The 27417-nt window shown below is 50.2% G+C and overlaps 1 protein-coding gene across 6 annotated transcripts in view; it reads right to left on the minus strand.

Moving 5' to 3' along the window:
* ARHGEF4 (Rho guanine nucleotide exchange factor 4) overlaps positions 1–27417 on the minus strand; it is a 131859-nt gene that overhangs the window by 7893 nt on the left and 96549 nt on the right. For 4 of the 6 annotated variants that reach the window (XM_066557000.1, XM_066557002.1, XM_066557003.1 and 1 more), the window contains 4 exons: positions 5613–5792; positions 2141–2323; positions 990–1169; positions 171–403 (listed from right to left, as the gene is read on the minus strand). In XM_066557000.1, coding sequence (XP_066413097.1) covers positions 171–403; positions 990–1169; positions 2141–2323; positions 5613–5792 — 776 coding nt within the window. Of the gene's footprint in view, positions 1–170; positions 404–989; positions 1170–2140; positions 2324–5612; positions 5793–24250; positions 25236–25265; positions 25765–27417 lie in introns of those variants that run through there. The other 2 variants (XM_066557004.1, XM_066557005.1) reach the window with 2 other exon arrangements.

Here is a 27417-nt window from a genome sequence, read left to right on the forward strand (position 1 = left end):
ATTATATATTATGTAAGTATACTTTATAAAATTACATAAATATACTTTTTTCCAGGTTTCTGTGAGGTAACCTGTAAGAATTGAGCTGGCTGCAGTTAGCCAGTGCCCTCCATGCACGAGCCCATTTCCATGGGAGTATCTGGCTCCTTCCCCGCCCCTCACTGTCCTACCTGTGCTGGGGGTTGGTGTACTTGAGCAGCTCGGCCAGCTGCAGGGGGTATTTGCAGATTTTCTGCACGGGGGTGAGCAGGAAGCCGTCCAGGGAGATGTCAATCATCTTCTGCAGCAGGCGGCAGGCCTCGAAGAAGTAAACGTACTTGTTCACCTTGGCCAGGCGCGACAGCTCCAGGCACGCGTTGGGGTGGTTGTTGCAGTACTCGGAGTAGATCTGAAACTCTGTTTGCTGCAGGGCACAGGGAGGGAGTTAATGCCCTGTCCCTCAGGCCATGCCCTGCCACAGATTCCTGGTGATTTGTATCCTCTAACTGGAGCTGTTTGGTCATTTGTGTCCTCCCCAGGCTCTCAAACCCAGAGACTTAAAGCTGGGGGCTGGCAAAGTGTGTCACAGCTTCATCTGAGAGACCCAGACATTCCCACACATCCTGCTCTGGGCTCAGCTGAATGTGGGCTTTTAGTGCCCACACCAGTCACAGCTGATCCTTCACTGACCTCAAAATACCATTACTGTAAACTCAGTCCTGCTCGAGATTTTGGAATCTTCCTACATTTTCCCTGAGGTACCAAGGGCTGGCAGGGATTATAGTGTTCAGAATATAAGGTGCTTTGAAAATGCTCTTTCCACAGCCACAAGAGCTACAGGATATTTCTTTGGGAAGTGGTTGAGCAGGGCTGGGATAGAAGGTGGTGGAATTTAGTTTGGTTGGATGGGTCTTTTTTAAAAAAGCTTCAGTTCTGTCAGATCAATTTCTAAATCCTCTGGCTCAATCCATGCTCAGCTACCCCTTTCCCATGAAGTCAAATTTACTTACATATTCCAAGAAGCATGAGCCAACCTCACTCAAATGTGGGTGGTCTTTGTTAAATTTCTTCTCTAGTGCTTTAACAAATTTCTTCTGGCACCTGTAGATGTCCTCAATATTCCCAAAGATTGTCTTCAGCTGTTCCTCTGTAAACATGTCGGCTCTCTTGCGGCACTGCTTAATGTAACCCTGGAGAAAACCAGATTGGAAACCTCCTGGGCATCTGCTCTGTGGCACAGAAAGCCTCAAGGATTGCACTCAGTGTACACCAGGTTCCTGCATTCCCTTCCTGCAGATCTGGACCCATCTGTAACTATTACTTCCTCTCATGTTACCCTAAACATGGTACAAATAGAAGCTGCCACAGATTCATGGCAGCCCTGGGTGATGCTGCTGAAGGAGTCACAGAGCTGCTTTCTCTCTTGCTGAAAAAGCCTCTCTGTGTCTGCAGTGAGGTGCTCTGGCCCCAGCACTGGTAGATTCAGACCAGTTAAGTGCAGGTGTGGACCTGGTTTGGTGTCTGTGTGAGGAGCTGCCTGCATGACTCCAGCAGAGGAGAGCTCCGAGGGGCAGGGGGACACTGCAGCAGGAGAGGCTTATTTGTATTTACAAATGTGTGCTCTTTGCCCCAGCTGCCTCTTCTGGGAGCCACTTTTGTACCACTGCAGTGGAGAATTCTGTTCCTGCAAAAATTCCAACTGCCTTCCTCCCCCAGTGTACAGGATGGATCTCTTTTAGAAGAGGTGGCACAATATTCAGCGTATTTGACAGTAAAGGATCCAATTGGCTGAGCATCCCCAGTTGTTTTGGTCTGAGCATGGCTTGCCTGAAGGCTGGAGTTGCTGATTATATTACCCCAGAACATATATTAGAGAGGACAGCAGTGCTAGACATTTACTTTTCTCTGGCTTGGGAAATTCAATTAATTCCATTTAATCAGAGCACAAGTGAGTGCTCCAAATGCAGAGGCATTTGGGATTTTGCTGTAATGAATTGTCTTCTGTTTTCTGACCATATACTGGCATTCAGCAGAACTGATGAAAATCCAGTCTCATTTTCAGAAAAGTTACCTGCTTAGGGTGCCTCTCTGGGCAAGCATGGGACACAGTCCATTATCCTTCAGAGGAGCTCTTACAGTCCCTTCCCCCTTTAGTCCTTACCTCACAAATGTCCTTCAGGTGCTTGATGTAGTCTCTCTCGGTGCTTATGATCTCATTGATGACATTGGTCCTCATCTGGTCTTTGGTGGTCTGGCCCATCCCAAAGCGCCGGGAATCCTCCTCTCTGCCCCCCTCCACCTTCAGGGGATAATCCTCCATGGGCTCATCCTGGTTCACCCGCAGCTGCAGGCACAAGATGCTCACTGCTCCCACTGCCAAACACCTCTGCCAGGGAAGGGCTGCATGGCAGACACACACTGGGCTGGGCAAGGTGAGAGCAGGCTGTGTGTATTGCCTGGAAACATTTTCCCCCCGGGGAGGCTGAGGCCAGACAATCACTGTGGGGAGGGCACAAGGCAGCTGCTCCCACCCTGACATGGGTGGGTTTATGCAGGCATTTCTAGTGCACAGAAGTTACAGGAATAATATGGAGTCCTTTAGGAATAATACATATAAAATCAGGACAGAAATGGTTTATCAATTGAAATTTTCTTAAATATTTGAAGGAACACTTTGGGGGGGGGGGGAGGGGGAGAACCCGTAAATGGTTGGTTTTTTAACTACTTCATTGTTCTCACACTGTCAGTAACAGATGGCCCCTCGGTGTCTGCTTCCCCAGGATTATTTAAAGAGACTTCATTGCTAAAGTAGAAGCAGATCAGCTGCCCGTGGGCACCGAGGTGGGGAAGAAGGGCAGAGCCCGGCAGGGCGGTGTGGGACTCTCGGTGTCCCCCATCAGAGGGCAGCACAGCACGGGCACAGGGAAGCAGCGGCTGGAGGGCACCGCTGCTCTGCTCGCCACAGCCCCGAGCCAAAGGGACACTGCCACAGCCCCGAGCCAAAGGGACACTGCCACAGACCGAGCCAAAGGGACACTGCCACACAGCCCTGAGCTAAAGGGACACTGCCACAGCCCCGAGCCAAAGGGACACTGCCACAGATCCGAGCTAAAGGGACACTGCCACAGATCCGAGCCAAAGGGACACTGCCACACAGCCCTGAGCTAAAGGGACACTGCCACACAGCCCTGAGCTAAAGGGACACTGCCACACAGCCCTGAGCTAAAGGGACACTGCCACACAGCCCTGAGCTAAAGGGACACCGCCACAGATCCGAGCCAAAGGGACACTGCCACACAGCCCTGAGCTAAAGGGACACTGCCACACAGCCCTGAGCCAAAGGGACACTGCCACAGCCCCGAGCCAAAGGGACACTGCCACACAGCCCTGAGCTAAAGGGACACTGCCACAGATCCGAGCCAAAGGGACACTGCCACAGATCCGAGCTAAAGGGACACTGCCACAGCCCCGAGCTAAAGGGACACTGCCACACAGCCCTGAGCTAAAGGGACACTGCCACAGACCAAGCCAAAGGGTAACACTGCCACAGACCGAGCCAAAGGGACACTGCCACACAGCTCAGGGCATGGACTGCAGCATTCCACTCTGGGCTTCCTTTTCTGGCACTGCTGAGTGCCCTGGGGATACTCTGTACACAACCCAAAGGATCCATCCCAGCACAGAGAAGGAGTTAAAGTTAGGAAGATAAACCACACGTAATTACAGGAATTTTTAGTACAGTGACACAGAACTGCTTTAAACTTTTAATGGAGTTTCTTCTAGGCTCTATAATTTACCACTTGATATAAATACACCTACATATAAAACACAGTGCATACCCTCCCTTGCCAGCACAGGCACAGATTACATTTACTCACTGCTGAAGTTACATTTACTCACTGCTGAAGTTAATTCACTCACTGCTGAAGCCCTCAAGATGTACAACCCTGGTTCTCCTTCACTGTGAGCAGGACATCGGCAGCTCTTAAACTCAGAGCTCGGCCTGAAACTCAAATGTGGAGTGACAGAGTCCTGCAGTCTGAGCCGAGCCTCCAGACCTACCAGCCCTCCCTGCAGTGAGCTTGAGCCAGTGGTAATTAGCAGGAAATCTTCAGCTGGATGCTTGACTAAGTGTTGGGATTCCTCTGTTAAAAGAATTTCTTACTCTGTATCCCCAATGCCTAGTACTAGTCTGCTTTACTCTAAGATGACAAGTTTTTGCCAGCCAGGACAATTCAATTTATCAGTAACATGAAAGAAAAAAATTCTGTTTTCATTGCAAGAAAAAGCAGTGCCGAGGTCTTGGTAATCTTATTTGCAAGACATTCCACTGTTTGTATTAATTATGCAGCTGAGACTATCTCCTGCAACCTCTAACAAAGCATTTCAAAACCGCCCCACTTCTGTGCAAGGACTTTTGCTACAGACACCGGATGACCTCGTGTCACCTCCTTTCATGCTCCACCTGGTGCTGGGTCACTTGTGATCTGAAGTGACCTGGATAAAGAGCTAAAGGGCTGAGAATCTCTGCCCTTAGGCACCTCACTGCCTTTGCAGCGCTGAGGAGCCTGCCCCGAGCTGGGGAAAGCTGTCAGGCACCCACAGCGACAGTCCCAGGCAGGAGAAAGGAAAAAAGCCTTTCTCCTCCCAGCGGGACAGCGAGCACAGCAGTTACCACCTCCCACTCTCCTGCTTTCCCCCTGCTTGCCCTGATGTGTTTCAGAAAGCTCTGCTGGAAATGAAGCCTCTGCAGGGCGCTGGGCTGCTCTGCACAGCTCTTCTGTGTGGGCTTTGAAGCTGGCACCAGGGGACAGCCTTGGCCCACAAGAACTGAGTGTCTCACATTGCCCCAGATCACTGCCCAGACATTTCTTGGGGTTTTCTCCTCCATTTTTTAGTGCCTGGCTCGCAGTGCCAGCAGCCTGGTGGGGCTGAGGAGGTGCATGTGTGACTCAGGTGGGTGCATCCTTTGGCTGTGGCACTGCACTGGCCCCAGCACCAGCTGCAGAGAGGTGCCTTTGGTGCCACACTCATCTCTATTGTCTAAGTGGACACTGGAGTGAAGAATCCAGGGATCTGTATCAGGGATTCCTCCAGGAGAGTGCTGCTTGCTCCTGGAAGTGGATGCCATGTGCTTGGGCACAAATCAGCCAATGTACAGATGGGAAAGCAGGAGCCAGGCTGCAAACCAGCAAACAGGGCAGCTCCCCAGCTGGCACAGCTCAGCTCAGCTCTGCTCTGGTCTGGAGCTGAACCTTTTGCCCTGATTTACTCCTGTAGAGGGACTTCTCCACACTGGTGGGATGCAGTGCAGTAATGCTGTGTGTATCTCTGTGAAAGCAGGGGATGGATCCATGTGGCAGCAAAACCAAAAGGGTTATTGATGTATTAAAACAACAGAAGTGCCTCCGAATGGTCATGTAGAAATTAGAGCCTCTCCTCCCCCAAAAAGGTGTTGGGATCAGCCCAGGAGGGCACCCTGTACTGTAGCCCTTGTAGAGGAATACAAACAAGACATGCTGAACCATCTCTAGCAGTGAAAGTCCTCTGGAGTCACCACAGAACATTAAACCTGGGGAAGGACAAACACCTGCTGCTCATGGAGAGGGCACAAGGAAAGATGAAGATCTTACCCGAACAAAGCTGGCTGGAAACCAGCCTTCACTGTCCAGAATCCTGCCCCACCACCACTCCTTGTTGGTGGCATCCATCACTTCGATGACATCTCCGGCCTTGAATCCCAGCTCCTGGTCATCCATGGTGACGTGGTCCCAGAGCGCCTCCGCGTACACCACGCTGCCATCGCTGATCAGCTGTGGGCACAGAGGCACAGTGTCAGTCCCTAAGGGCAGCAGCACCCAGTGCCAGCCTGGCTGCAGCCCTGGCACACGTCCTGGTACCTCTGTGCCCCATGAGCAATGAGGACTGGCTACAAGGCTGGCAGTTGCTTTGCCTTCACTTGCATTTTTTCTCCCTTCAGAATTATTGGCTGGAGCTTTGTGTCAGAGTATGAACCTGCATACACAGAAGTTTCATTTTCATTTAAAAAGAAAGAAAAATCAGTTTTTTATATAGAACTGATAATGGCCCATTGCATCTTGTGCCCCAAAATCTGTTATCTTCAGCTGCTACTGATCCTTGCAGTAATAGAGAATCAAGATGATCCACTTATCAGAGTCACCTAAGTACAGAAGAATTATTAAAAAAAATAAGTTTCAAGGAAATTTTATAAGATGCTTTAATAATTAGAAGGTGTGGCAGGAAAAAAAAATCCCTAGTTTTAGCCCAAACTCATTTTCTGTATCAAATAAATACTATTCTTAAGGGCTGAACTGATATTATCAACAGCATTTATTCAGAATCACTGGCACACACTATGTTTACCACCATAAAAACATAAATTCTGGTATTTCATCCTGCTGGCTTTGCCTCAGCCAGCAAACAAGGCTGTTTCCTGTCAGTGAAAGAGGTTTCAACTGTGTTTCCTGGGGAAGCCTATGGTACAAGAGGGACTCCTCTCTCCTTGATGAACTGAGAGTTGATTATCTGAAGGGTGGTGATGAATGAGAGTTGATTATCTGAGGGGTGGTAACTGGATTGAGAATCTAAAGTTCTATTTTGTGTGGTGGTGGAAATAGGGGGGGAGGAGGAGGAATGGTTTTGGAAGGTTTTCATTCTGATTTCTCTGTGTTCCTTTTTTTTCATATTGTAAGTTAATAAAATTCTTTCCTTTATTCCTAAGCTGGAGCCTGCTGTGCTCTATTTCTGGTCACATCTCACAGCAGCCACTGGGGAGAATATATTTTATATATGGGGGCACTGGCATTGCACCAGTATCAAACCATGACAAAGGCTCAGTGGTACCTTGTTTGTGGAGGATGCTCTGGTGCTGCCATTGCAGCTCTGCTTTGGAAAGCCTTCAACTAAAACCTTGAGCATCAATATTTAGAGACAGCAAAAAGTTCTGGAATGGCTGCCCAGGGAGGTGGTGGGGTCCCCATCCCTGGGGGTGTTTAACAAAGCCTGGATGTGGCACTGGGTTTAGTTGAGCTGTTGGGGCTGGGTTGGACTCGATGATCTGGAAGGTCTCTTCCAACCTGGTCATTCTGTGAATTCTGTGATTCTGTGAAAAAGCATTCAGAGGCCTCAGAGCTACTCTGGAATGGGTAGCAGCAGAAGCCTGTAAGGTGGTTAAACGTTGCACTTAAGATGCTTAAAATAAGACTCCTGGAGAGTTTTAAGCAATTATACTGAGGAACAACAGTTATTTACTACATGCCCCATAGAGACTCCCCTCTAGGAAAAACAGGACCCCCAACAATTACAAAAAAAAACAAAACCAAAACCAAAGCCACATGTCTGGAAGCTGCAAGGGAGCTCTGAGCTCAGTGATGCCTGGCAGCACTGCTGACCATCCCCACCTCAGCTGGGGGGTGCCCAGCTAACACCTGGGTGCTGCTGCAGGGGTGTCTGTGGGCTGGGCCTGCTGGCCACCACAGCAGCAGTGCCTGATGCCATTGGTTTATCAGGACAGTGTCCCTTGGATTTCCACAACTCCAGAGCACACTCACAGGGTTCTCAGGGCCTGAGTGTGCCTGGGACTGCCTGGACACCAAAGGTTTTCCCAAGAAGATGGAGTGCATACTGGAGTTCTGCCAAAAAGCACTTGGCCACTTGGAGTGGCAGTGAAGGCCTGTTTTTCTCCAGGGAAATGGTGCAAAGATGAATTATGGGAAGAAAACAGGAGGACAGTATGGGAGGCACACAGGAGAAAGAGAGAAGCTGTAGGAAAGCCAACGTCCCTGGTAGGTGTCCCAGCAGTGACACCACAGCACACAGGGCATGGCCACCCTTGGCCCTTGGCTGCTCAGTCACCCAGAGCTCTCCCCTGCTCTGGGTCACTGCTGCTGCCTCTCACAAAGGAGAGATGCACGTTGGAAAAGAACTCAGCACAATCATCAGCTGAGTAAATCAGAAGAGGGTTAACGAGGCATTTGAAAGCAAATTGAAATGCAGTCTGCCTTTGGATAGCAAATGGCCCTGCACTGAACCAGAAACAGCTTAATGCAGTGTTTCCATTCTGACAGAAATAACAGCATGATGGGGAAGGAGAGGGTGAGAGGTTCCCACTTATCTACACAGCCAGTGTAGCCAGAGCTAGGTGGGATGCAGTGCAGGGATGCTGTATCTGTGAAAATAGGGGATGGATCCATGTGGCAGCAAAGCCAAAAGGGTTATTGATGTATTAAAAACAACAGAAGTGCCTCAGAATGGTCATGTAGAAATTAGAGCCTCTCCTCCCCCAAAAGGTGCTGGGATCAGCCCAAGTGAGTGCATCCACTAATGCACACAGGATGGGAAACAAACAGGAGGAGCCCAGGGCTATGGTGTGGAAGGAAAACTGGGATACAGCTGCCACCACAGTGGGATGATTCTCACAACTGGAGGGCTGCAGGGGGTGGCCATAAACCCTTCAGAAGGAGCAGCCATGGAAGGAGAGGCAGGGGGGGCAGCCTGGATGTGAGGGAGTGTTTTGATGATGGTGATGGCAGGGGTGAGTGTTCCCCCTCTGCTCTCTGGTGCCCAGTGACAGACCCACAGGAGCAGCCTGGAGCTATGGCAGGGCAGCTTTAGGCTGGATATCAGGAAAAGGTTCTTTCCCCAGAGGGTGTGGGGCACTGAACAGGATCCCCAGGGGTCACAGCCCAAGGCTGCCAGAGCTCCAGGAACGTTTGGACAGCGCTGTCAGACACAGGGTGGAATTCTTGGGGTGTCTGTGCAGGGCCAGGAGTTGGACTTTGATGATCCTTGTGTGTCCCTTCCAACTCAGGATACTCTATGATTCTCTAAATATATTTATCCATGATCTGGATGAGGGGATTGAGTGCACCCTCAGTAATTTAGAGGTCATAGCTTTTTAACATAAAGCAGTGACAACTAGAGTAGGGAAGAGAGTGGATGTAAAAGTGTATTTTTCCAGACTTGGCTCTCAGATTTCAGCTCCAGAAGAGCAGCTGGGCCCTGTGTGAAGATGGTGTAGCCACTCTCACAAAGGGCTCTGCTGCTGCATTGAGCAATCCATTTGCTCTGGGACTGCAGAGACTGACTGGTGCCTGTGCACAGCACAAGCTGAGCCCAGCTCCTCCTGCTGCAGGGAGGTGTCACAGACATCTTTTATGAAAAATGCTTTCATTAGGATCTTTTCTCCTGAGAAGCTGAGAGGCCTCAGGAACAAAATGTAACCAATGGTTATCTGCTGCTGTGGAATGCAACAGGTGCATCTGGGATTGGGCTCATGGGGGTGTTTCTAATTAATGGCCAATCACAGTCAGCTGGCTCAGACTCTCTGGTCAGTCACAAGATTTTATTCTCATTCCATTCCTTTCTATTCCTTGCTAGCCTTCTGATGAAATCCTTTCTTCTATTCTTTTAGTAGAGTTTTAGTATATACTTTTCTTTTAATATAATATGTATCATAAAATAATAAATCAGCCTTCTGAAACATGGAGTCAAGATTCTCATCTTTTCTCTCATCCTGGGACCCCTGTGAACAGCACCCCAGGGAGGGAGAGCAGTACAGGGTGAGGGGGTGGCTGGAGCCCAGCTCCTGGGCAGCCCCATGGAGGGGAGCTGATTGAACACTCAGCTCTCACTGCCAGAGCTGGGCACACAGCAGGGACAGCAGCTGCTGCCACACCCTGCTGAGTTACACATCCCTGTGGGAAGGATGGCTGCTGCTCAGGAAATGGCAGAACCTGCTGAACCCTCAGAAAAGTGGCATCCAAACTGTGACCAGCACATAGAGAACATGGCTCTTTCTCAGACAAAATTCCCTCTCTGTGTGTTCAAACATGGCAGCCTGGATCAGTGCTCTGAGTGTGATGTGCAGGCTGGCACACACTGTGGCCATGTCCAGAGAGAGACTAAGGGACTCCCTCTAGCACTGAGATGATCACACAACAGAGCACTGATGATGTGAAGGCATTAATGCCACACAGTACCACACTGTCACAGCTTGGTTATGTGATGGGAAGAAAAGAGACCAAGCCTGAGCCAGCATTCACAGCACAGAGGGCTGACACACTCAGCTCACAGAGCCACATGGTTCTACTCAGAGTCACTGAAATCCACAGGGCTGGGTAGGGAATCCTCAGCTGGTATTTTAATCCATCCATTAATATTAATATCTTACATTTTCTCTAGTCAACAACAGCCATACTGTGGATATGACTTAGAAAACACAGGAAGTCACAACTGTGGGATCACCAGCCTGGCACTGCCAGTTCTCAGGCAAAGGAGTAAATAAAATACACCTGAACAACAGGCCAGGATTTGTATAACTGACAACAAACACCATGTTTCTGAGGAGGAATGATCTATAAAGCATGAAATAAAGAGCAAAAAAATATTTCATCTGTTCATGGAATTATCTCAATTACTGTAATACAGCAGCCCTGCACACCCCTTCATGTGCTCAGGCTGACATGGCACCCTCCCTGCCCAGCTCCTCCTGTGCTGGCACCCCAGGGTGGGCAGGGCACACCTGGGTGCTGAGTAGGGATCAGGGATCAGGGCTCTGCTCCTCTCTCCCCAGCTCAGGCTGTGCCTTTTACTGATATTTCCCACTGTGTCCAGTCCAGCTCCTGGGCAGAAACACCCACCACACCCAGGCCAAGAGCCCCTCCTCTCCCAGAGCAGGTACAGGTGGGCAGCTCAGAGCCAGGACTGGCACCTCCATGGCACAGGAGCAGCCAGGGTGCCACAGGGCACTGCAGCAAGGAGAGCTGCCCCAGCTGGGGGCACAGCACTGCCCCATCCTCCCCAGGGCAAGCTGCCCCGGGGAAACAGGGGCAGCACTGCTGCAGTAAGGGAGAGAAATCATAGACAGAGGCTTCATAAAACCAGACCTGCTCTCCTGGAATCACTGCCTGGCCTTGTCAAAGCTGGCCCTTTGCAAGTTCCTATGTGAAAGCAAGCCTGGTGTGAGCAGTTCATTAACATAACAATCTATTCCTAGGTAAAAAAAAACCAAAACTTGTACCTGTATAAACTATTTTTGCATCATCAGATAGAAAAATGAAAACTATCTTTTACAAACAATTTCCCTGCAGGTATACACAGTTTGAGTGACCAATCAATACAGGATAACAACTTGTTACTAACCAATAAAGTAATTGTCAAGAAATCTCCTGAGCAATTGGAGCCCCACACGAGGTCTGTAACACTGTATAAAAGGAGTTCTGTGAATAAAGAATGGCTTTTCCCACCATGAAGAAAATGGAGTCCTGCATGATTTATTCCCATAGGACTCTCCTACCCCAGGAAGGATAAAACACACCAACAGGTCAAAGGGTTTTGGCAAAATGTGTTTGAGGTGGCAGCACCAAGCAGCTCTGCAGAGGGAGCTGCTGGCTCCCAGAGGGGCTGGAGGGAAGGGGATGCTCACCCTGCCAAGCACCTCCTCAGCTCAAAGGGCTCAGCTCACCAACCTTTGATCTTTGCAATTAAAGCAAGGTTTGGAAAACAACTAATAATTTCCATGTGAAACAACATTTATGTGCTGGCTTTGTATGTCAAGGACAACTCAGTACATGCTCTTGAAGAGGCCCAAACAAGTGTAGAGCAGGGAAAAGTTAGAGAATGCAAACCAGCCATCCCACAGCTGCTCCTGCAGCTGGCAGTGGGGAAAACAATCAGAAATCAACTTTTTTCTTTGTTTATAGAAACATCTAACTTTGTAGACAGCAGCATTTGCAACCCAAAGGCAGCACTAGCCCAGATGCCTGGATCTGAAAATCAAGGACAGCTCTGTTACTGCCCTGGCCTTTGTGTGTCCCAGCTCCTGTTCCAGCCCTCCCTGCTGCAAGGGGAAGGCACTGGAGCTGAGGCCTTGGAGCGGCTCCCTAGAACAGAGGCTGGACAAGGTTCAGAGAATAAAGTGGGGATTTATTAAAGGCCTCAAACAGGTTCACCTTGGGCAGCTACAGCCTCCCAGAGTCTACACCCAAGCTGGACAATGGGCACCAGTTTTTCAGACAATTGTAAGTTTGGTCCATTCACATATCAGGGGTTAATTCTCCAATTACAGCCTCAGCTAATGAAGTCATTGACCCACAGTTTGCTCCCCCCATTCACTTTTTTGTACTTTTTGGGTCCTGAGGCTGTGGAGTGTCCTTGGGTCCAGGCCCAGAGGGATTGTTTTGTCTGACAGAATGTGGAGACAGTAACTCACACTGTGTGGAGTTTGGAGTGATGCACTGATGCACTACAGGATCTGAAAATATAAAAGCTGAAATCCTAAGGCATCAGGGCAGCTCCTCCCATGGCACAGATGGAGGGGAGGATTGATGGATGGCTCCTCCAAGCAGTGTCTACACAGAGGCTGCCAAGGAGGAGACACAGCCAGGGCTGGTGCACAGAGCTGCCCCAGATGAAGCCCATTCTGTGTGGGCAGACAGACCTGGCATGCCAAGGCCCATGCCAGGGGTTGTTGGCACTGCAGCCCCTTGTCCCTGTCTGTCTCAGGCTGGACACCTTGACATAATTACCTTGTATGTCCTGGTCTTGTTTAGACAGGACCTCAAGGCAATGTTAACAGAGATAAAAGATCTCAGCAATTTACAGAAGGAGGGATGAAGATGCCTTCAGGAAATATTTATCTTTGAGCTACTTGTTTCCATTTGAATAAAATTTGAATAGCTTTCTCTTGACAATACCAAATACACTGGATCATGCAGAGCCAAAAAATAAACCCAGGAGCATCAAAAGAACTGGGAAAAGGGAAGATCAGGGAGAAGGTACCAATAGAATGGAATTTCTTTTTCAGCTCTGTGACCCTAAAAGAGACATGTTCCACAAGGAGCACCGGAACCCAGCCCTTCCTGGTGAGCTAAAATGGTTGCCATGTAGCCTGTGCTCATTGCCTGTCCTCCCTGAACTTGTGTGGAACAGACTGAAGCTGAACTGGTGCAGCACACCAAACACCTCAGCCCTGCAGCAGTCCTGACCCCAGAGGCAAAGCCCTCCCACAGCTCCAGATCCTTCAGCAGTCACTTTGCTTCCAGAGCTTCTCCCCTGCCTCTCTCGCAGCAGAGGAGTGAAAAAAAATTACTTACACACATGCCCCACATTTGTGCTACATTCACACAAATACTTATTTTCTCTGAATATGAGCAGAAGCCAAAGCTGGCCTCTTCCTTGAACTGAACCCATGGGATAGTTTTGAAAATGTCACAGAATGACCAGGTTGGAAGAGACCTTCAAGATCATCGAGTCCAACCCAGCCCCAACAGCTCAACTAAACCCTGGCACCCAGTGCCACATCCAGGCTTTGTTAAACACACCCAGGGATGGGGACTCCACCACCTCCCTGGGCAGCCATCCCAGAACTTTATCACTCTTTCAGTGAAAAACTTTTTCCTAATATCCAACCTAAATTTCCCTTGGCACAGCTCGAGGCTGTGTGCTCTGGTTGTGTCAGTGCTGCTGGAGAAAGAGCCCAGCCCCAGCTGAGCACAGGCACCTTTCAGGAGCTGTGAGAGTGATGGGGGCAGCCCTGAGTCTCCTTTTCTCCAGGCTGAGCACCCCCAGCTCCCTCAGGGGTTCCTCTCAGGGTTTGTGTTCCCAGCCCCTCTCCAGCCTCCTTGTCCCCTCTGGATGTGCTCAGTGTCCCAAGGTCCTTCCCAAAGTGAGGGGCCAGAGCTGGGCACAGCACCCAGGGTGTGCCCTCAGCAGTGCCCAGTGCAGGGCACAATGACCTCCCTGCTCCTGCTGGGCACACCATTCCTGATCAGGCCAGGCTGCCATTGACCTTCTTAGCCACCAGGGCACACTGCTGTCCTGACAGCTTGCTCTTGCTTCCTCTCAAAACTTTGAGCTTCACTGTCTAATGACGAGCACCAGAGATGAAGTTTATCTCACAGAGCTCCTGCCATCTGAGCAGCAGGCACTGAGTCTGCAGGAGTTATCTGGATTGGCTCTCAGAGCATCCCCCTGGTGGGGAGACAGGCACCCCAGGGAAGGGCTCACCTCTCTGAGCATGATGAGCTAACCCAGCCCCGGGGCTCCCTGCCTCCCTCACTGCCAGGCAGGAATTTGGGCTGCCCCTGCTGGGCTGGACTTGCTGCTGCCTGCCTGCAGGCTGCCAGAAGCACCAAGCCAGCTCTGCAGGCACAGCGAACACCTCAGTGCTCCCTGCTGCTCCTCTGCCCACGTGCCCGGGCACCAGGAGCCCTCTGTGCCCGCGTCCCCTCGTGGGCAGGGCTCGTGTCACTGCCTCATTCACAGCCCACGCTCTGTGCCCCTGCCAAGCCATGCCCTTGGCATTTGCTGCCCTTTGCCTGCACTGGAAGCTGCATATTTTTCAGCAGAGATTTTTGAGACTGATTAAGGGTAGTGGAAGACTCTCAGGCATTTACCAAGCACTGCAGATCTCCATTCAAAATATTTTAATTTGACAGTGATTCTCCTTAACAGATCTAAAATGTCAGTCAACAAAGATCTTAATCCAGCTAAGCGTGCTGGATATTCCACAGTGCTGCTTTTTTAATCAGTGCCTGTAGTTAAACTCCTCATGTGACATCTAGTACAGCTGCCTCCATTTACCAAACATTCAACATTTGTCATCACATTTATTTGGTAAGAACTATTTTCCACAAAACCATTATGACTGGCATTAATTACATTATTCCCTTTTATTGATATCATCTGACTCCTGATTCCCCCTCAGAAGTGATTTAAGCAGATGGGAGGAGGAGGAGGGTCCCCCCTGCAGCAGGCAGGGAGAGGCTGTGAAATCTGCAGTGCTGCAGGGGCAGGGAAGCCTTGAGGGAAGTGCAGGGGGCAGAGCTGTGCTGAGTGAACCTGAGAGTGAAGAGTTTGGCCTGAGAAGGCCTGCCAGGGGTGCACATCCCTGGGTGCCATTAAAGGGGATCCCTCAAACCCCAGAGCGATGCAAGAACCTCCCAGTTCCTCACCTAAAATGGGGGAGCTGATTATTACAATGCAAAAGAAAACAACTTGAAAATTGCTTTCCACCATTTTGCTTTTGGCTGAAATAACTCAGGAGGGTCCTTATGAAGGAGAGGGGACAGTCACCTGCAGCTGAGGAGGACACCTATATTGTATTTGCAGGGAATGATGCATCTGACTCCATGTTCTCAGAAGGCTCATTTATCACTTTATGATACTATATTATTTTAAAGAATACTATACTATACTAAAGAATACAGAAAGGACACTTACAGAAGGCTAAAAAGATAATAATGAAAACTCCTGACTCTCTCCAGAGCCCCAGCACAGCTTGGCCCTGATTGGCCAAAGAGTGAAAACAACTCCCAGCAGAATCCAATGGAACAATCACCTGTGGGTAAACAATCTCCAAACACATTCCACATGAGCACAACACAGCAGAAGCAAATGAGATCAGAATTGTTTTCCTTTTCTCTGAGGCCTCTCAGCTTCCCAGGAGAGAAATCCCGGGCAAAGGGATTTTTCAGAGAATGTGAATGTGACACACCTAAATCACCTCAACCCTGGCAGTGCCCTCAGGATTCCATCCATCACTCTCCCATGGCCTGTCTGTCCAGGAGCCTGCTAATTTGGGGAACTAAGATCCCTAAGTTTTGGCATAAGGAAAAACCAGGAGCAAAGCCCTTCTCAAGGCTTTAGGTACCTCTGCAGCAGGTTCTGTGTGTGTCACATTTTATAGCTGCACACTGCAGTAGCTGGTAACATGTACAGTCAGCAAAGCTGAAAAGCAGCTTCCATTTTAACCTGTCAAGCAATTTTCCAGAGGAGATTTGTTGAAAATTCTGTGTATAACACATTTATTTTCTGGTATAAGTGAAATGTATTTTCACTCTTTCTAAACAAGTAGGTACAACGCTGAGTGACAGGGTGACAAAATGGCAACAGAAATTCAAATGTAACACAAACAATATCTATCACAAGTGGCTGACTAAATGAGCTGCTCCTCAAGAAGGTCTTTGCAGACCCATTTAGGAAAACATCAGCGCTTTCCACCAGGGTCAGAAGCCCAAATATCAGGAATGACTCAGAAAGAGAGAGGAGAAGCAGGCAAGGCACAAAGAGCAGCAGGAATCAAACGTGGGAGAAGTTTCTAGGCCAGCACAAGCTAAACAGACCTTGAAGCTGCAACAGAGACAGGTGGATGGAGGGTGGCCATGAGCTGAAGGCTTGCAAAAAGGTCATTTCTAATCCAGGCTGCTGGGCACCCAGTGAAACCACCAGGCAAGAAGCTGGGCACAAAAGCAGGACCTTTTCCCTGTGGTGCATAATTGAGCTGTGCTACAGGAAGCCCCACAGCCCAAGGCTGTGATTTTAAAAGGTGATTTTACAAAAGATTAAGTAAATGTAAGTCCTTCAAGGACATTTAAACACATCCTGTCTGGATACAGCCCACCAAGGGCCTTAAACACACCTGGGAAGGCACACAAGGCAAAGAGCCAGGCCATGCCCAAGTCACAGGTAAAAGTGTCACTGGGCCCACAGACCTGGGCATTAGGGTGGCAACATTAATCTCACAGAGCATTAGAGCATGAGGGAAAAGCACAGAAGGAAGGAAATGCTGATTATCTGTACTACCCACAGATACAAACTGTTCTTAAACCAGAGAGCCCTGGCACTGCTAACCTGGCAGGCACAGCTACATCCCATGAGGAGCAGCAACACTGGCACTCAGGTGGAAAATCAGCACAGTAATTACAGGGACATTGGGATGTCCCCTGGGGCAGGGCTGCTCCTCTCCTGGCTGGGCCTCCTCAGCATTTCACACATTCCATCCTACAGCAGCAACCCTCACCAGGGACACCCATCTGGAGCACCATCCACCCCTACACATGGATGTCTGACTCCTGCCATGCTGTTCTTTCCTCCAGAAAGGAGGATGGAGGTGTAGCCAGGGAAACCTGGCTGAGCAGGGATAGAAGGAGTCCCTGAGCACAGGTCACAGGAGCAGGCACGTGCCACATCCTCACTCAAAATGTCCAAAAAGCTCTTTGCAATTAAGAGCTCAAAGGACCTCAAAACCTCCTTAAAGACACAAAACTTAAGTCATTCCAAAGCTCTAAATCAGCTTAAACTCATCTAAGGCCCTACAGTGTTTTAAGCATTTTAAACCCATCTAAAGCCTTAAAGTGGCTTAAGGAGCTTGAAATACTCTAAGGCTTAAAAGTGGTTTAAGATCTCTAACTTTTGGCTCAGGCACTCCCCTCCCACCCCTCACTCCTCACCCCAGGCACCAGTTACCCACCCAGTTACCCCAGGCAGCCCAGATGCTGCCAGAAAAGCACCTGGAAATTGTCCATGTACCCTTCCCCTGCTGTCCTTGGTTTCAAAGACTGGAGAGGTGCAAGGCCTGGGGTTGAACTCTCAGGTTGGAACAAGACTCTGACCTAGGGCTCACACAGCTACCAAGTTTGTAGTTTCTGGTTGCAGTTTGGCTGTACATGAAAATTGTGTCAGACTGCCTGACTCCCCACTTGACCTCACCAAGAGTTTTGAAGTCTGCACTCACTGCAGAGGATGAAGCAAAGCTGGTTACCACAATTTGTTACATTTTCTGATGCCCTGATTTTAACTGTGCATCCTGGGAATGGAAATGGCCCAGAATGTTTCTGTTTGGTTGTTCACACATTTAAGAGTGATTGCTGTTGCAGCTTTTTTACACTGCCATTTCTCAGACACCCAAGTAGAAATTATTTTCATCAGAAAATTGTATTTAATGCTACATATTTAACATATTTCTCTGTCATTTATGCTTTCCCCATTCTCCCCTTGCTGCAGGACTACCCTTCCTCTGTGCACTCCCATCAGCACATTCCCTTGGGATATTTCCTCTCCTTTTCCCTCTCTGCAGGACGGCTCCTGCTTCCACCATTTCTCTTATGACTTAATTCTGGATTTTTCCTATCTACCTCCTCTTTTGCTTTCTCTTTCATCATTATTTCTTTGCACAAATGAGGAATATACTCCACAGATCCCTCAGGATAATGTATCCAAACCAGTTCAGCTGTAGCTATTCTGCCACAGAGATTCACTGAGGATAAATGCTGCACCCTGGCTCCTTGAAGAAGGAAAGAAAAAGGAGCCATGCAGGCCACAGGCTCTCTGCCTGCTGCTGACTCTTCCCCCAAAAGATACAGCAAGTTATGGAATCACTTGTAGCTTGAAGGCAAATTAATCTAAATTTGTTTTACAAATAAGGTTAAAGAAAACATTTAAAAGCAGATACAAATTGCATTGCTATAACAAACCCTTCTGAATCATCCAAGCATCAGCCTCAAACCCCAAACACAGTTCATGGCTTTCCTTTTCATGTGTGTGCATGAGTTAACTGCAATGGAACCCACTGCAAAAACATGCTGAAATCATTTTTATTGCTCCTGTCTCCTGTGAAAACATCTCCCTTGCATTAAACTGTGCCAAAGTCTGTACAGCACTGGCAGGTGCTGGCAGGAGTGCTGGGCCAGCACAGATTGTTTATCAGTTTCCATGATGTGGCTCTAAGATGTTCTCCCTGCCTCAAAGAACCATGCACACTTCAGTACCATTTTCCTTCTTCACCTTTTCCTGACAGAGAAACCCTGCAGTGCTTTGGTGACATAAAACTTGTAACTTCCACCCCGGCCACCACCACCCATACCCTGCCTGGTGATGTCTTTGCCATGTACACACACTGGGTAGATCCTTTCTTCACAGAACTAAGAACTGCTGCTTGTCCTATTGTCTGAAAATGGAGCAGAGGAAAATCTGAGTAACAGACAGAGGAGAAAAACAAAAAAGACCTTGATAATGTCTCACTGTCAGGCAAAGGAGGCTGCCTAAGCCTTTGTTTTTGGTTAGTATCTGTAAATATAAAAATGAGTCATTTCTTTTGTAGCCCCTGCAGAAGGTTCTTCAAGTTCTGTACACCCTAGAAAAAAATCCAAACCCCACCTTTTCCTATTGGAAGTGTCCTGCGCTAGGTGAAGGAGACGTTCAGGAAGCAGCAGCTTCCTGGGATCTTCTGAGGCCCTGTACTATTCTGCTTTTGAATATATCCATTTTCTTCATTTGTCTCACAGCCACACCACCTGGATGAGGAGATCTAATGGCCTAAACATTGAAATAGAACCACACTCCTGTTTCCAAGAGCACATGGCAAACAAGTCCTCTAGCTTCAGCAGACCAAAGCAGCTGCTGCTCCTCCTGCAGGGCACACCTTTGGTCCAGGTAGGAAACCCCACACCTCCTGGTGTGCACAGTGCCCATTCCTGTCACCCTGACTCCCTGCACAGCCCTCCCACAGTGGCCTTTTGTCACCAACATATTTTCTGAAAAATCCCTTTGCCAGGATTTCTTCTCCTGGGAAGCTGGGAAGCTTCAGCTTCTCCATGTTTTGCTCCTCTGGAATGTGATTTGGAGAAATGTTTACCCAGCATGTGAATTGTTTTTAATTAATGGCCAATCACAGCCAGCTGTGTCAGACTCTCTGGTCAGTCACAGGATTTTATTATTCATTCCTTTTTCCTTTCTAGCTTTCTGATGTCTCCTTTCTCTTTCTTAAGGGTAGTTTTAGTATATAACTTTCTTTTAATATAATAATATCATAAAATAATAAATCAGCCTTCTGAAACATGGAGTAAAGATTCTCATCTCTTCCCTCATCCTGGGGACCCTCAAACACCACCACAGCCTTCAGTCCAGGTAGGAAATCCCACACCTCGTGGTGTGCACAGTGCCCATTCCTGTCACCCCGACTCCCTGCACAGCCCTGACACCAAGAGTCATGCCTGGAGTGATCCTGGCTGGTTTTCCAGCAGGACAAAGTGGTTTTGCAGAGGCAGCTCAGTTTCAGCTGAGCATGTTCTGGTAGGGCAGGCAGTGATGGGCTCCTGCCATTGCCAGCACTCCTCTCCTGGCATCCAGGGCAGATCTTCTCACTCTGTAATTAGATTATGCTTATTATAACGAGTGCTGGCTCCTGGGCACTACAGGTGTGAACTGGGATGCTAAAAATACCAAGCCATGACTCCTTAGCAGCCTGTCTTTCCCTAATCTCCTGCTGGAACCATTTCATCTGCTGAGGTGAGGAAAGCTGAGTTGGGCTGCTGCTGACAGATGTCCCTGTAGCTGCTTGGATTCACCCAATGCCTTATCCAGTGTTTTTCTTTCCATAGAACATTTTCCACAGCACTGCAGATACCCAACATGCCAGGAAGGGACCAGATCATGGCTGACAACAAGCACAAGCAGTGGAGCTCTGCTGTGCCTGTGCAGCTTGGAGCACAAAACCACTCAGGTACTGAGAACCACAAACCAGCCCAGCTCAGCAAGAGACAGCAACTGATCCCATTCCTGAGCCGATATCCCAAACAGACACAGCACTGGACAAGCACAAGGTTCCAGCTGTGGGCCCTGTGTCACCTTGGCTTTGGCCAGCTCTGGGCAGGAGGGGCTGCAGGAAGGACAGAGGGGGCTGAAGGCAGCCCTTGTTCCCCCCTTGTGCCTGCTCTGCCACCAAGGGACAGCAGAGATCCAGGTGTCCAGAGTGAAACTGGTGCTCTCTGGAGGGGCTGGAAGGGGCTGTGCCAGGGTCTCTCTCCAGGGAGGGACAAGGGGAAGACAGGACAGGACCTGCAACAGGATGGGTAGGACCAGAGCCCAGGACCAGCCCCTTGCTCTCCCTTGCAAGGGAGAGCAAACTCCCAAATTTCCCTCTCTCTGGTCCTTCACCTGGCTGACTCCTCTGCTGAAAGGTTGACAACACCCTCTTGGTACTTTGGGGGGCATTTTTCTTTCAGCACCTCCAACACAGGTGAGCTATCACATTTATCAATACAAATGCAGAAAGCTTGCCTGCACACAACAGGACAGGGAAAGCCACTGTGCTGTGAGACAGGTCCACACCACCTCTTTGAGTTCCAGTTCTGCCACTGCCAAACACAGACAGAGTGGGTGCACTGTATGTGACACCAAGAGTCATGCCTGGAGTAATCCTGGCCAAAGAACACATACAAAGATTCATATAAGACATCATTTTATTCCAGTTTGCAGCACACTCTGGAGTTAACAAGGCCAGTGACAGCATCAATAACAAGTACTCTCCCTCTAGAAATCTTTCTTTAACCTGTGTAATGTGGCTTCTTTTGTTGTGTGTTAATTTTTTATTTTCTTTTCAATCAAAACACTGGAAGGAGTAATTAAAAGTAATTGTTGATGGTATCATCCTAAGTGCTTACTGTGTTTCTTATCTGCCCAGCTCATGCCTTGGATTCCAAGAATAAATCACAAAGACAGCAGATACCACATATCACCACAGAAATGAGTTTAGCCTGGGAGAACAAATTAAGCAAAGATATAATCTAAAGCCCCTCTGGAAATGATGTCTTGGTCTCTCCTGTTCACAGATGCTCTTTGCTCTCACAAGGCTCAAAGCAGAGCAGAAGCAGAGCTCTTGCCTGTTTAATGTTCTGGTGGACTTGTCCCATGCAGGGGACACAGCACATCCCTGACTCTGTCCCTGCAGGGCTCAGGGCACATCCCTGTCCCTGTCCCTGTCTCACAGAGTACCACAGGGCATGGGAAGAGTGCAGGCACAGCCTCACTCTGCACCCAGGGAGGAGGAGGAGGAGGAGAAGGAGGAGAAGATGTCCAGTGGCCACACAAGGGCCTGGCTGCCATGCCCTACTCCACAGAGCAGGGGGCACAGGGGGCAGGGGGCACCAGGGGGCAGGGGGCACATGGGGCACAGGGGGCACCAGGGGGCACCAGGGGGCACAGGGGGCAGGGGGCACATGGGGCACAGGGGGCACCAGGGGGCACCAGGGGGCACAGGGAGCAGGGGGCACAGGGGGCAGGGGGCACCAGGGGGCACAGGGGGCAGGGGGCACAGGGCTCCCCAGCTGCCTTGCCCCCCTGCCTGGCAGAGCTGCTCCCTCCTGGGGCTGTGGCCCCAGTGCCAGGGCAGGGCCTGGAGCTCATGGAAGGCAATCCCAGCCCTTCTGTAGAGCTCTCCTGGCAAATAAGTGCACTGAGAACAAACTAGAAACCCGCCAGAAATGTCAGAGCCTCTTCCCTGCCCCCAGGGCTCTCCTTCCCCACTGTCCTTCTATCACCACCTACAGCTCCTGCACACAATTCAGGGGTCCTTCACCAGCTCTGTTTTTCCTGGGCTTTATTGGCCATTGCAGCTTCTTCAGCCAAGATGTGAGGCAGGACTGAATGAGTCACAGCTAACACCAGGCTGATGAACATTTACTGGTCAACTGCAGCTTCCAGCTGAATGCATACAGCTGTAGGGGAAGCTGAGGAAGGAGGAAAACACTGAGGTCCCCATAACAAAACTTGGCACAGACACTTCAGCATTAGTCAGGTATCAAGAATCTAGCCAAGCATTGGAAAGAGGAAATTAAAATTCACCAAACATTAAGTGGAAAAGTGTTCCCAGGCTCATAGCAACCCAAGCTAACACCTGTGGCAGGCAGCATTGGAACATGTATTTCCAAAGGGTTCTCTGTAATCTTGATATTTTTCTTACCAGAATTTTTAAATGCAAGACAATTCTACTTTTTTTGCTCCCAACTGTTCTGGTACAAAATTGTCCTAAGCAGGAGTAATGCAAATTGCCCCAAGCAGGGAAGGGAAGGGAAAGGCAATTTCACCAGAGGGCACATTACCCTTTCCTATAACACACTTTTCTCTTCACTCCCCTGCACTCCCCAGAGCCCTTGAAAGAAACAATTCTTCCCTTTAGTTCTCTAGCAGTGAGCAGGCCTCCTGCTGCTGGGGAAAGCTGGGGCACTTTCCATCAGCAACTGCAATGCTTCCTGCAGGAAGCAGCTCTGCACCCCAGAGGCACCAAGTGCCCAAACTCACATTTGCATTCCTAGGCCTTCCCAGGTTTAGTATCCCCAACTTAGCAGAGCCCTCCAGCAAGCAGCAGGAATAAGGCATCCCCAAACTGAGCATGCAGCAGTAGCAGAGGGTGAGTGACACCATCACCACAAGACCAGCTCCGTGCTAACCAATTTCACAGGACAATAAATAAAAAGAAGTCTCTTCCTAGGCAGAGTGGAACAGGAAGCTACATCTCCAGTTCAGTGACAAAAGCCACCCAAGGAACATTTCAGGACCGTGGCACCAAGCTGAACAAGAGCATGAGTCACTTGTGAACCCAGGCTCAGCCCAGGCTGGCGGACACGTGTGCTCAGCTTCCCAGCTGCTCCACTGAGCCCAGCCCTGGGATTATGAATGGAGCCCATCTCCAGCTCCTCTTCAGAGCTACACATGAATGTGAATAACTGCTCTTCTCATCTAACATCAGGGGTTTTTTGCAGTATTTTACGATACAGAGCAGGCACAACAGCAGTAACTGGCAGTCCAAGCTCGCTGCAGGGGCTGCCACGATGCTGAGGCCTCTCACTGCTCCCACTGACAAGGGCTGGGAGCTTCTGGACCTCAAGCCCTTTCAGAACCTGCTCAAACCTTGTACAGGATTTGCCTCCATAGGCAGCTGCCAAAAGCTTTCTGTCACTGACACCTCTGAGCCCAAAGCTGTACTTTGGTCCCTCATGTGCCACTTGACGACCGAGGCATACATTCCCATCACTCACTTGGCCTCTCCAGGAAACAATCCTTTCTCCACCTTGTGCCATTCCATTCTGATTCCAGCTGAAACTAAGACCTCAGTAAAGTTTAGAGGCGAGCAAAAACAGATTTGTTTGAAAGCCAAGTTGTGAGCTGTAGTTAGCTTTTGGTTTTTTCATAGTGACTTCAGAAAATGACATAGACTGGATGGTTTTGGTGGCTGTTATCACAATGGCTAGATAACAGAATTTATAGCCTAGTTAGAGATTTTTAATAATTCAAAACTGTTCATCTGCATAAGAGATTCCCAGAGAATTGCAGGGGGCTGGGGCCTGCTGCTGCCCCACACCCAGAACTGCAAGAGAGAGTTCTCTCTCAGGGAGAAGATGTTCTGCACCTCAGGTGTGACAGAAAGGAGCTCCACAGGTACAAATCCCATTCTCTGCGTGCTAAAGTGACGTGGTTTTGTACGACACTATTGTGTTACACAATCACATAAATAACTGATACAGAGTACATCACTCATGATGACAGAGACAACACCACCATCCAGCCTTTCTCAACACCAGATCAGACTCCAGGAGCCATAAATATTCAGGTCTGAAAGAACTGCAGTAGCCTCAACCAATAGTGCCAGCAAACACACTGCCCTTGTGAAAGCTGTACTTAAATTGCAGATTACCTAACACACAAAATGAAGGATCCTGCTGAATTTTAAGGGCTTGCATCTTTTGCAGTCTTCTGCACAAAAGCAAGCAGTGTCATTAAGAACAGTGCACCGTGCCTTCCTCTCCAGTCTGTCTTCCTCCAGGGATGGGTCTCCTCCATCACCATCAAGCCGAGGGTTGCTCCACTGGGTGCCAATGCCAGTGTGGATGTGCTGTGATGGGCAGGGTGCTGGGAACATCACAGAGGTGGGCAGGCCTGCATGGGGCAGGCAGAGCAGGCCTGCATGGGGCAGGCTGCCTCACTGCCCTTCCCTCCTACCCTCCCACAGGAGCTCTCCTGGAGCTGCTGCCGCGCTGGGCACGGCTGTCCCAGCCCGTGGGAAGCCAGTGGTCTGCAGTCAGTGTCCTGTGCATGGCTGTGCCAGCCATTTTGATACATACAGCTGATAAGCACTGAGGTATCATCAAGGAAATGGGATTAAAGCCAACAAAACCCTTCTTCCACACTGCTGCAGCGATTATTCAGCCTGAATTGCTGATGGACTCTATTAATCAATCTCTTTGGCTAATTGGGCATTACTCATGGCACAGCACAGCGCAGTGCTCACAGTGACAGAGCAGCGGAGGCGTTACAGGCTTCAGCTTCTCCAGCAGGTGTTTACATGTAGCTGGTCCTTGTGCAAGGGCTCCTTACAGGATGGCTGTCCCTCTGCAAACAAAGCAGCACCACTTCGGGCTCCTCCAGGGCTCACAAGTGCTACGTGCAGGCACGGAATCCTCATGGCTAGGAATCAAGGCTGATTAGTGCCACGGAGAGGTTATGATTAAGCAAGTTGGCTCTGTTATCTCTCTCCCTTTCTCTTGTTTACCTGGGATCCAAAGCGCAAGGCACAAGTGATGACAGGAGGAGAGTGAGGGGAGCAGGGTGGGGAAGGAGCTGATGATTAAAAACACGGGAGGAATACTCTGAGACACACAGTCACCGTGACAGCAGACAAGCAGACCAGAGGCAGACAACGACAAGCTGACCTGCTGATTTGTTGCCCAGTCCTGGAAAACCCCATGCACCAGTCCTCCTTCAGTGAAATGCCAAAAGAAACATCAGCACCACGTTGACGATGATGAGGAAGAGCAGGATGACAAAGACCACTACCCGCTGGGTCTCCGGGTTCATGTTGCAGCGGAGGAAAGTGTGAAGCGCACTCCATTTGTGCCTGCTTCTGTCGGGGACCTTTGCCATGGCTTCAGCAAAAAATATTAAAAAAAAGGAATAAAAGAGCCTAAGTGCCTGCCAGGGCAGGATGGGGCAGAGGGCTGTGAACAAAAGCTGTTTGCAGCTGCCAGAAGCAGAAGTCCAAAGGGTTCGGCACGGCCGCAGCACGTGTGCCGAACGCCCCCTCAGCTCAGGGCCGGTTTGTCAGCAGATCCCCGGCGTTCCGCGGCCCCTGTGCCCACGGAGCCGTCGCCATCTCCGGCAGCAGGAGGACAGCGGGTTCCTTGTGGCGGAGCTCCGCAATCCGGCGGCGGTGTCGGCTTCCCAGAGAGCGGCGCCGCGATTCGCTGCGCTCCGTCTCCAGGATACACCGGGCCCTGGCAACGCGGGGCGAGCCGCCTGTGAGGAGCCTCTTAAGGAGGGTCAGCGCGGGATTAGCGACGCTTCTCTAAATCCTCCCACCGCCCTCAGGGCGGCCCAGCAAGAGCCGAGTGCCGCCAGAAGGGAATGCCCGGCTCGGTGGGGCCGGCCCTGCTCGGGTGAGGGCACAGGCGGCTTCCCGCGCACCTGAGACAGCAACAGGTGCGGGGTGTGGGCAGGGGGGTTGCAGAACCAACCCTGCCTCTGCCCGGCAGCCCCACAGATCCAGCCCTGCCTCTCTACCCGGGAACCCCGCAGATCCAGCCCTGCCTCTGCCCAGCAGATCCAGCCCTGCCTCTGCCCGGCAGCCCCATAGATCCAGCCCTGCCTCTACCCTTGAGCCCAGCAGATCCGGCCCTGCCTCTACCCGGGAACCCCGCAGATCCAGCCCTGCCTCTGCCCTTGAGCCCAGCAGATCCAGCCCTGCCTCTGCCCTTGAGCCCAGCAGATCCAGCCCTGCCTCTGCCCAGCAGATCCAGCCCTGCCTCTGCCCTTGAGCCCAGCAGATCCAGCCCTGCCTCTGCCCAGCAGATCCAGCCCTGCCTCTGCCCAGCAGATCCAGCCCTGCCTCTGCCCAGCAGATCCAGCCCTGCCTCTGCCCTTGAGCCCAGCAGATCCAGCCCTGCCTCTGCCCTTGAGCCCCGCAGATCCAGCCCTGCCTCTGCCCGGGAACACAGCAGTAGCAGGTTCTGCTGGACTCTGTCTTTCGCTTCCCGGCAGCATCACGGAGCCAGAAAGTCTAAAGGACTTGGCTCCCTCTGCCAACATCTCCGTGGGCCTGAGTCACTGCAAATCTCCACATATCTGCAATCAAAACCTCTATTCAGCTTTGCAGAGCCCTAAGTGTGCTTTTATGAACTTAGCTTTTGCTGCTGGACTGCAAAGTTCACCGATCACCAAGCTGCTCAGGTGCACTCACAGATACCCCAGCTAATATCTCCCACCCTTGTTGGGCCAGAAACAGGGAAAAGGCACTCCTCCTTGGAAGGATCAGGGATAGATCATGGAAAGCACCCAGCACAGGCCCAGGACTGCACCTTGGGAATAATACTGCCACTCAAAGAGAGTAAGAAGTGAGCACATCCCAGTCTCAAAGGCCCGGACACACACAAAGCCCTGCTGCAGTCCCAGAAGCTGCTCAGTCACCAAGGCTTCAGGGAATGAGCTATTCAAGAAACCCCCAGTCTAATATTAGATAAAATAGAAAACAAAAGACATGCCTTCATTTTTCATCGAAATCAAGTCCACTGCAGCCCTTTTGTTTCTTCTAGCCAGCAATGCAGAGCCCACCTCTTACTCCACAGCCAGCAGCAATCACTTCCCAGGAGAGGAGGAGGACTCAGAATTCAGATCCTTCATTGACAGCAGGCAGCTTCGCATCTTCCAGTTCTCACTTACACCACACATTCCCCCTTGTGAAACTGAGAAATACAAATCCAGCAATCCTGATACTGAAATGGGCTCAATCCAGACCTTGGATTTAGGGCTGGGTGAGACTGGAGCTGATGGAGGATGGAGTTATCCAAGAGGATGACTCTGCACTTTACA

This window comes from Molothrus aeneus, chromosome 10 (assembly GCF_037042795.1).
Source record: "Molothrus aeneus isolate 106 chromosome 10, BPBGC_Maene_1.0, whole genome shotgun sequence".
In the NCBI taxonomy this organism is placed as follows: Eukaryota; Metazoa; Chordata; class Aves; order Passeriformes; family Icteridae; genus Molothrus; species Molothrus aeneus.